The sequence below is a fragment of the Cinclus cinclus genome, chromosome Z (assembly GCF_963662255.1).
Source record: "Cinclus cinclus chromosome Z, bCinCin1.1, whole genome shotgun sequence".
NCBI lineage: Eukaryota > Metazoa > Chordata > Aves > Passeriformes > Cinclidae > Cinclus > Cinclus cinclus.
The window spans coordinates 70968683-70980021 of NC_085084.1; the positions used below are offsets into that span (position 1 = coordinate 70968683).

The 11339-nt window shown below is 35.6% G+C and overlaps 1 protein-coding gene across 1 annotated transcript in view; it reads left to right on the forward strand.

Moving 5' to 3' along the window:
* Nucleotides 1-5502, forward strand: part of FGF10 (fibroblast growth factor 10) — a 56341-nt gene extending 50839 nt beyond the window's left edge. Inside the window, exons 2-3 of the mRNA XM_062513371.1 lie at nt 842-945; nt 4657-5502. Of these exons, the coding sequence (XP_062369355.1) occupies nt 842-945; nt 4657-4854 (302 nt within the window). The 3' untranslated portion in view covers nt 4855-5502. The remainder of the gene's footprint in view (nt 1-841; nt 946-4656) is intronic.
* Nucleotides 5503-11339: the final 5837 nt, after the last annotated feature.

Consider the following 11339-nt stretch of genomic DNA (forward strand, 5'->3'; position numbering starts at 1 on the left):
AGACAAGAGCCCTGCAAATATGGACTCACTGATCTGCCTCTATCAGCAGGGTGGTACATGTAAGCTATCACAACCTAATCAAGGAGGAGACTTCTGCCCCTCCTGTAATTTCTTTATTGGCACACCCTTAGTGCAGCACACTGAGTTAGCCAGGCTATTGATCCAACTATTGCTCCTTCTCCCAAATCAGTACACTCCTGGGCAGAAAACAGAGATGAAAAGGTGTTTCTCCTATTAAAGGTCCTTTGAGCCGTCCAGTGTCCCAGAAAGAGTCTGTTTTAAAGTGAGGAGAAATAATATTTATTACAAACAGAGCAAAATGTTTCTGATATCTGGAAGACAAAGTTAGTGTGACCATTAGGGTTGGTCTTACTATTTCTCGCATTGGCAGCACACTTGCCAAAAGTGAATTTATCAGCTCAGTGCAACCAAGAGATTAAGTTTATCTAAATGTTCTAAAAGGAATAAGTAGTTTAACAAGGGTTTTTAAAGATTGGGGTAAATCCAATATTGTATTGACATATGCTATGTATTTAATTTGATACTGTGGTTTTAATGTCTCTTCTGATAAATTTTATCAGAAATGTTATTTTCAGTAAAATCTGTGCTAAGAAGAATGGAAATGTTCCAGTATCTATGGGGTTTTAAATGGAGGGTTAGGAAACACATTAATGGAAAAAATTGTTTGTATATTCTTGCAGTGGTTTAAACACTTCTGCTGAATTTTTTGGTCACTTGGTTCTAAATATTACAAGTTTAGTATTTTTCAGGTTTATTGTCTTTTCTGTAGCGAGAAAATCCTGTAACAAAGTGACTAAATAGCTCAATTTTTATTTTTTAGGCATATTGGAGATAACATCTGTAGAAATTGGAGTTGTGGCGGTCAAGTCTATTAAGAGCAACTACTATTTAGCCATGAACAAAAAAGGAAAAGTCTACGGCTCTGTAAGTACCTTTTTACATTCTAAATAGATTTCAGGAGTCAGCACAGTTCCCTGTCTTGCCTATTGAAAGTACTTCTTGTCTGTGTATTGCTACTAATTAGAGCTGAAAAGAGCTGTTCATCAAAATTTCATCCTCTGATAAACTAGGATCACCCCTCTCCACAAGCTTCCTGTTGTTTGCTAAGCTCATGGCATACCAATATAGCTGCTGGAATTTCTCATGTTTACTACCTCAGTCAAACTGCTTTTAAGGAGTTTTCAGTAGAGAGGGTCTCACAAAATGTAATCTTTAAGGTTTGTTTTCCCTGTTTTTTCTACAATGCAATCACACTTAGCAGGGGTGGGGGAGAGAGGGGTGAAGTGTGCCTGAAATCATGGAAAATTGAGCTGATGGAGGAAACACACCAAATCATTCAATTGAAACTTTGAAGAAGATTCATAGAGTAGTAGTCTTTAAACTGACTCTATTGATTAATGATTAAGATTATGGACAGTACAGAGAGACATGAACTTAAATATCAATAGCATGAACTTAATTATCTGAGCAGAATTCAAGTATCATTTGAAAGTTGTCCATATATGCTTAATTAGTATTTGTGTTAGTTTGGGGTTACTGATACTTTCAGGGGGGAAAAAGTCCAAACAAAACCCAGACGTAATCAACCAAACAAAAACAAACCAACCGAAGAAAACCCAGAAGCTATCCAAATATTTTTAATAGAAAGCAATATGATCTATAAATCTAACAACTAAACTCAAATATATCCTCACATATCCCCATGATTACACAAACCACCAGATTGTTCTGGTATTACATCTGGTTTGGTTTGCAATTTTGCAATGTTTTTCCAGTTCCTGGAAAGGTTATGAGCCATTCTGCAGGTTGCTTAATGTTCAGATCATCCATATTCTTTATAGAAAGGAGGTCACATATGGGGACTGAGTTTATCATTGAGCAAGGTAGCTAGGCCTCATATTTCTGCTGAAAACAATGAATATTCTCAAGTAAGTCTCAAGGGGCCTGTAGTCATTTGGCCCTCTTTTTTTAAGGAAACATTTCTAAAGACTGTGTTTAGTTCATACAACCTATATAAACTGTCCTATCTCATCTGCACTGCGGCTAGTCGCTCCTGGTTCAACAACATACTTCTGATTTTCTAAACTCTGTGACAGTGTCCAAGAATCACATTAAGGAAAGACCAGAACAAATAAATTTTTCTTATATTCCTGTAAATGTAGATTTAATTTCTAGATTTATACTGGTCAGAAATACAGAATGATCAGTGCTCATTGAGAGAGAAACTGTGTACTGATTTACTCAGTGCAGTCACTGATCATGGGTATGCTTCTGTATGTAGGTAAAGGTTTTATCATAAATCACAACCTTCAATTCACACATCTCAGTTGAGCACTTCAGTCATTTGTGATGGTCCATCCCAAAGCCCAAGACAGGCTTTCTTACACCAGTTGTTAGCCTTGCCCGGTGTTGTAAGAGTCTATTTACAGTCTATCCCAACACTGTATATGTACAAAAGACATCGAAGCAGCTTTCATGTACCATAGATGGAAATTGCTGCCATAAGATTCAGTAACTTGTAGTGTATTAGAAATAGTGTTGACAGGAAGATACGAATGTGGGAAGCCTTTTTTTTTAATTCCAGCTGAGATTATTTTTCAATATTCACATCATAAAATCAGAGCATAATGATTTATCAAAACCTATTCCATAATACTTCAGCAATTTCAAGAATGCTTCTGTTATTATTTTTCACATAATCCCAGGACTTGCAGTTAGCCTCATATTACTGCAGTGTGGCAGTTTGCAGATGGATATAAATACCAGAACCAATAAAAATTGTGAAAACACCCTTGAGCACGTGCTCAATAGACATTGGTGCAGGCTTATGCTGAAATTTGTTTGAAATGAGCAAAGTCTGTAGCACTCAGACCCCTGCCAGTAAGACTTTTTAAGCACATCACAACATCATCTTTTCTCTGTTATCTAAGAAGAGAAGTAAAAGTTGGATTTGAGTACAATTCTGCATCTAGGAAAACAAGCAAAGGTCTTTCTATGTCAATCAAATATTTTTCCGTTTGACTGATTTCTGTTTGAAAAATGACAGAAAAAAGACTCGCTATTAGGTTTCTTTAACAAAAATCAGCTTCTTTCTTTAACAAATTGGCAGATAGGAGAAGTTACTGTGGTTAGAACTGTGATTGATGAGCACCTGCCTTTTTAATACCTTGACACCAGAGATGACATTACAGAAAACAAGAGGTAAATGATCTGTATGACAGCTTTGTGAGTGTAGGCAATGTCTATAGTTGTCTTGTAAAGAGTCTTGCCTTGATAGTTTCTTCCCCACTGATCATTGTTCAAATAACTACCAATCCTAAAACTAAAGAGCGTTTTGGGAGTCAAATTGAATTTGAATGTATGCAATTCCATCAACCAGGTCTTTCGTGGTCATAGAAGCAACTAAGGGAAATATAAGTTGTACACAGAAAATTCTCACTGTATCAAGGTAACTAGTTTAAAAATGCTAATTTAAATTAATAGGTGTGAAAAATATATTTTAACTTGATTGCACTAACATGAAACTTGATTTATTATTCAGACATTTCTTTTCTTCTTAATGATCACATTAAAAATACTGCATGTAGTTAGTATATCATCCTCTGAGATTCTGACCTGTTTCTCTATGAGCTGTGAAATTACATCCTTTCTTCTGAAATACAGAAACAACAAAACGCTGATTTTCCATTTTAATTTAATGATGTTAAAAACACCCCACATTTAAAAGCCTACTAAATGCAATATAAATAATTTGTTGAAATTTAATGGTTTTATATGTAGGAGTTACTTGTTTATGGAAAAATTTATTCTTCAGTACAGAAAAGTGTATCTGTGTAAAATTACATTTAACAGTATAGGAAAAAAGTACTCTCCCCTACATGCTCCCACAGGCTTGTATTTTTGATTCCTTCTAACAGCCTGATGACTGGTTCTCCTTTAAAAATAGAAAGCCTTAATCCTTGGTCCCATACATAAAATTACTTCCAGCCTTGTTTAGTCAATAAGATATGGGATCGTACATGACTCCTTTTTTGCTGAGCCTCTTTTCATGTCAGCCAAGTGAAGAGGCCTCACATCAATTGTGATAGCAGCATAACAGTGATTTGCACCTATCCAGAAAAATAGGTGTTTTCATTACCAGTGTGGTCTAAAGATTCTTACTTTAAATAAGAAAAAGTCCTATTCCATCAATATTTGTTTAATGCATAATATCAATAATCTCATTCAAGATGTTTAAGAGTAGTATTTGTTAGAACTGAAATGTGATTAATGATTCCAAAATTGCTTCCTCATACTTTTGAGTTTATGACTGAGAATTTGATTTAGTATTCTTGCCACATAACAACACAGAGCAGTTGATTTTCAGTTCTTAATGAATTATATAATTTAATTGCTATATCTATGCATTGAATCAATTATATCTTTGTTAATTTCACTTTTTGCAGTCTAACTGATGCAGCTTTATATGCTGTCCACACAGTGAAACTTGTCTTTAAATGCACTGTATAAACCTCAAAGAGTGCCACAAACAAAAGACTACAATCTCTTGAAATATTTTATTTTAAAGTATTTGCCTCCAGTATGCTGAAATACTATGTTTATTTTGAATTTGTGTGGTTTTTCTTCTTTTAACAGAAGGAGTTTAATAGCGACTGCAAATTGAAGGAAAGAATAGAAGAAAATGGATATAACACATATGCGTCCTTAAATTGGAAGCACAATGGAAGGCAAATGTTTGTGGCCCTGAATGGGAGGGGAACCACGAAGAGAGGACAGAAAACAAGAAGAAAAAACACTTCAGCTCACTTTCTTCCTATGGTAGTCATGTCATAGATGAACAAACCATTTTTTTTACGCAGTTGAACCAAAGGCTGTTATGTCAAGAATATTTGGTAATTCGCTTAAAAGGTAGAATGCGGCGAAGTAGCACAGACATCTGCATGTTTGAAGTGAGAGCAGGGGAAGCCTTTGAAGGTTTTGTACTTATTGCTGGCACATGAAATACCTTTATTTAGTTCGTTGTCATATCTTATAATCAAAATGAAGCTGGATCAAAGGGGATGGAATTTATTGCCAGTGTGAACTTTTTTTTTTTTTTTTTAATCACTGCAACAGACCTTGATGGACATAAGACAATCTGTTGTGTGATCTTCATGGGGAATGCTATTTATGGAATACTAATTCATATCAAAGTCCTTAATTGCTCATTCAAGCCTAATGATTCAATGAACAGTTAGACACACAAGCTGGAAGCACTTGGGTCATATGCACAAATAATGACATTTCTGGAGAAGCCTTGTGGACAAATGGATAGGATAAGCATAGTGTATAACTGTTCTAACAAAATGAATAGTATGGTTTGCCTGTATGTCCTAAATTCATTTCTTTTTATTTCTAAGTTATTTATTTAATAGGATGTTAAATATCTTTTTTATTTTAAATGTTTCCTCATATGCTTTTTTCCTATTTTCCCTTTTTCGTAGTACTTCACACAGAGGTTGATAGATTAAAATGTCAGAACCTCAGAAGTACTTAGAGAATAGGTATTAGACAAGGCTTTAAAGGCAGAATTTAGAGTGTATACTCCATTTTTTTTCCTAAACTGTCTTGCACTTAAGCATAAGACCAAACAAGCAGTGCTTGGATTTGTGATATTGGGTGTCTTTATACTGGAGAAATTTTTGTACTTATCAGCACTCAAGAAAAACCTTCATGAAATACTTTGTTCAAAGGGTCTTTCTGCTATTTTGAAATTGAGAGAAGGGGCCACATCTGTACTTGGGTGTCAGTGCATCTGTGTGTATATTCATCTGACTTTGATTTCAGTTTGGAGCTGGGATCTAGCACACTGCTATCAGTGTGATATTCTGCAGCACACATTGGGCTGGAACCCTGATGTGGTCAGCCCTGTTAAAACCACTGGGACAGCAAGTCTCAAAATAAAACAGTGGTGTGTAAGTCCCAAGTGTAACATTGGCCACTGAAAAGGAAGCAAAAAGGCAACACAGTCCTGCACACCTTATCCAGTTAATACTCTCATTCAACCCATTTGCCTTCGGTACGAACTTGAAGAATCACTGGCATATAGTGGGAGTGATATCTAACTAAGGAATGCAAGACAGGAGATCCAAAATCATGCTCATGCATTTTTCAGAGATTATTACTCATGTGTATATTATATATGGGAGCCAACCAAAAAGCTGTGCTGGTTTCCAGCTTTAGCATGCCTTTCATGACCATCACAGTAGCTGAAGGCTCGAAATACATAATATCCAGCACATTTTTATGAAGTGTTACTCATCCCATGGCTTAACTTGAGCAGCTGCAGTATAATAAAGTTAAGCATAATATGAAGTCTGTTCAATTAAAGGTACATAAGGTTTGTTTTATATTTTGCTTTACTCAGTAATTTTAGAGAGCTCTGGATAGCTCACCAGTGTAACCATATTGAGATTCATTTTGTTAGAGCAGATAAATAGAAAACAGTACATCAAACAATTTGTACCACTGTCTTCACATTGTATTCCACTAAATAAATAAATAAATAAGCCTTTGCAGTGTCTTTAGTAAGAAACAAAAGTAGTATAATATTATTTTGTTTTAAATACTTTAACTGATAACTATAAGATTATATTGATGCTGCAGTTTATCTTCAATATTTCTCGTTGTGAAAAAGTTGGTTTTATTTTTATTGTTTGGAGACTGTATTTTGGTACAAAGGAGAGCCTTGCTTAATATGTCTTTTTGAGAATGTTTAACCTCTATAAAGGCTGGTGTTGTTGGAACCTTCTATAACTTATTTAAGTCAATGTTTAATCAGCACTTCAATCTTAATCCGTTATTTAAATATTAGCTGGGTTTTTGTTTTGTTTTTTTTTAAAGCTAAAAAAAAATCTTTCCCATAAAATACAAAATGGACAGATTATATTTCCTAACCTTAAATAAAGTCAGCTGTATTAAAACTAGGAATTCATTGAGAGACACCATATTTTAGCTGGTATCTGATATTGTATTTCATGGTACTTTATCTCCAGTTTTCTTCTTCACAAATTACATTTTTCTAGAAAAAGAAATAAGAATTTCAGATTTTAAATGTAATTGTCACTCACAGCAAAACTTAGCTACCATGATAAAAGCAAGTTTCTGTTTTTTAAATTTGTAATCAGTAATTAAAACTGACAAGACATAATGGACCACCCATACTGAACCTTCAGTATGAGTTTGGATGAATGCAGTATTGAATGACGACTTAAAGAACATTTAGGGTACAAATGAAATTCTCTTCTTACAGAATTACCTAGATGACTTGGTCAGGGGAGGATTTTGCATAAATATTATCATAGTGCTCAAAACACCATGCTGCTCAAACAATGAGATCAGGAAATATCACTTTCCCAAAGTGAGCCAGGAGCCATTTGTGACATGAAGAGTGGTTTCTGAAAATTAATCAAAATAAAAAAACCCTTGAAGGAATCAATGATTCCTGTGTGTTTGGTATACTGTAACGCCCACTATAGTGGGAGCAAACTGCAGATATTAGAGTATCCCAGATCCTCAACCATAAGCTCTGTTTTCTGTCACCCTGAGCATAACAGTCTCCTGAGTAAAAGGAAAACAGGAGGAGGGGCTTAGAAAATAAAAGGGATACCAAAATCACTGAGCAACAATGTATAGTATGTTATATTTAAATAAAAATAATAAACTGTGGGGATTAGAGAATAAAAGTATTGTCTTTGTTTGTTTTATTAACCTGAAATTGTACTGCACAATAAAAATAAAAAAGAAAAAGATCTGTTGCATTACAGGCTGTGATTTCATTCTGTATATCCCCCAAACAAAAATCACTTGAGCATTTCTAAGTATTTTTAATATTTTGTATGTGTGAGGCCACTGTCTCCACACTAATAACAACCAAATGCTTCAGATTCTTCCTGTATTTAAATCCACCTAGTTTTATACAGTGGAATAAAGCAGTGAATTTAGAGGAAGCATGTTTGATGAAAGATTGAAGTGGTTTAGGAAGAAGAGCATGTAGTAATATTTTTAAAGTAAACTTTAGATATGGGAAAATAGTTACATTTTGTGTAAGGCTTTATTCAAGATATTTCAGGTAATGAAGTTGACCAAATGTTGGCAAGCTTTACAAGTAGGAGCAGAACTTTGTACTTCATGCCCCCCTGAAACTGGTTGTCTCTATTCAGACAAACAGTAACTGTTTCAAAGGGTGATCTTAAAACTAACTAATGTATGAAAACAACCCCTCTTTTGAAGTATCAAGTATCATTATTTACCCCCTTAAGTCAGAAAATTCATGTTCCTAATTTCCTATAAAATTGGGGAAAGAAAAGAGTAACCTGTAATAAATATTTTCTGTTCGATGTGTCAATACTGATGGTATTTTTCAGAAAAAGATCCTTGACTGAAACAAATTATAGTGCAACTTCAAGTAACAGAAGCAAAGAAAAGTTGTTTCCCATGGCATTGTTAGCAAAAAAAAAATAGAATATGAAACATTAATTGACTTTCAGCCTATAAATTATGATTCATCGTTATCCTTACCTCCCCAACTTTTTAAATCTCATGTTTAACTATATGGAAGGTTTCTTGGAATAAGTTTAGGATTTTCTAATGAAGTACAGTGCATCTCATACCTGATTTATGTATTTTCACTTGGTAGTCCCAGGAAAAAAAAGTTATATGCCCTTTGTCTACTGCAGCATTTTATAAAAATAGGCTCCTGTGAAAGGCAAAATAAGCAAACCGTGACTAAACCTCAAGTAACTGATAAGACAGTAGTGATTTCTGAGTTACTGCAGTACGAATGAAAAGAATTTCCACTCCTGAAATTCCTCACCAGGACCTTCAGTGGTGTCACTGTATGCTATTTCATTAATGCAGAATAGACTCACAGAATGTCAAGGGTTGGGATGGGCTGTAAAGATCATCTAGTCCCAACCACCCCTGCCATGGACAGGGACACTCCCAGTAGACCAGGCTGCTCAAGGCTTTACCCAGCCTGGCTTTGAACTCTGCCACTACTGGGGCAATCCACAGCCTCTCTGGGCAACTTGTTCCACTATGCTCATAGTAAGGAATTGCATCCATACATCTAAATTTTACTTATCATAACATACTTAAATTTTACAGTCTCAGTTTGTACTCATTGTTCCTCACTGTCTCTATAGTTCCTGACAGAGTACCTCTCCAGCTTCCCTGTAGCTCCCCATCAGATACTGGCAGGTTGCTATGAGGTCTCCACACAACCTGCTCTTCTCCAGCCTGAACAGTCCCAACTTTCTCAGCCCCTCTTTAAGGGTAGGTGTTCCAGCCCTATTAGCAGATTTGTGGCCCCCTCTGGACTTGCTCCAGCAGTTCCATGTCCTGCTCATGGGAACCCTACAGCTGGACACAATACTCCAGGGGAGGTTTCAACAGAGCAGAGCAGAGGGGCAGAATCCACTCCATCAACGTGCTGGCCACACTGGCCTGGATGCAGCCCAGGATTCCATTGGTTTTGTGGGCTGTTGAGTACACTTTGCTGAGTGATTCAGTGAGTGGAATGAAAAATTGTTACCTGTTATCCACTGTTTACATGATGCCCAGATAACTTTTATACTTTCCTGTATTAGAAATACTCTTGAAGTTTCATTTGCCCATGTTTTCAAAAATGTTCATCACTCTTGTACTACTATATGCAGTGTATTTCTTACACAATTATGGTTATTTCCTATGCTTTCTTCTTTTACATGTAACAGGAAAATTCATGAATAGTTTACTGAGGGAAATTACAGTACTGATGTCTGCATTATATTGTCCTCAAAATCACAAATAGAAAACTTTCATTTCTGGTTCCATGTAGAACATGACACACACAGTCTGTGATTCCATAGAATTATGATAACCCTTGTCTCCCCTGAAACTGCACATACACTTACTAGTAAGTGTACTAATTAGGCTCAGAAATTAAGTATGTATTGAGCATAACTTGGCAACTTTAACAACAACTATGCACAATATATATTGCAAATAAAAGTGTTTGCCATCTTCCTTTTTATTACTACCACTACTACTACTATTACCACCACTACCACCATTGCTCTTATTAATTGGTAGTCAATGCATGACCTATCCTGGTCTGTGACTGCATGTTCCTTCGGTGATGAAATAGAATAGAGATATCAGCAATCTTGTCATAAAAGGATCAGTCTCTTTCTCTTCCTTATGGTCAGCCAATTCAACTTACTGAGTGCTACTGATTTAGCATGCAGTTTGTGGTCACTGAAATATAACTTAAACTATAAGATTCCAGCTTTGGAAGAAGAGATATGGCTCTGTTTATCATGTTAAATGAGTACTGTATCCTTTTCCTGACAGACACAGATAAGATTTAATCCATCTATTCATTTAATTGATTGCTTCTTAAATGTTATTAAATGAACTATATAGTGTGAGAGAAAAGCATTGCTGATAGCCATAATTATTACATTTCTATGGTAATTGGGAAATGCAGTGGGAAGGTACAGTGTCAGAATTGTTAAACTGTTTTTATAAAAAATCCTGCAGCGAGGTTCAGCCTATGTTCACACTGAAAGCCACCATCAAGTCGCAGATGAATGCCTGGGCCTCAAGACTGAGGAAGTAATTTATCCAGAAACTCTGGTTTGCCCCTTACTCCCCTGACTGCTCTAATGTCTCAACCATCCTCCGCATCAAAGTTATAAGAAACTTGAATCTGATTACATGTACAGATGTAGAATGTGAATCCAATTCTATTGACAGTCAGAAAGTGACAGCAACTGAGTGTAAGTCACCTGCAGCAATCTTTTGTTTCTTCCCCTCCACTCTGTAGCATTTAACATTTTCCTTGGACTTTTGTCAGAGGCCTGACACAGGTTTTCCTCATTGCAGATGAAATGCAATACAGCATGAGGTTTCTAAGAGCATGTCCTACTTATATGAACTAAGAATGAAAATTCATTTGTGAAAAAATTCAAATTAAAACCCTCAGGTAGAACCTTGCAAGCACAGCTATTGCTGAAAACTGCCTGTGACATACAGGACTGGATGTAACAGCAGACTAGTCCTCAGCACTCATGTGACAGGCTTTATGCTTTGTTTTAAGACTTATTTGTATTAGATTTTCCTCAAACTTGTCATCTATTTTGTTATAAAGGATGTCAGTAAGATTGTGACAGTTATATGAGCTTGTCCACTGAGGAGGTTCAATACTAGACACAAGGTTTTGGCCCAAGAAGTACTTGAGTTTCTTAGTGCTGGACTTCAGAAGTGTACTTTTATGGAAATACTATAAAATTTCT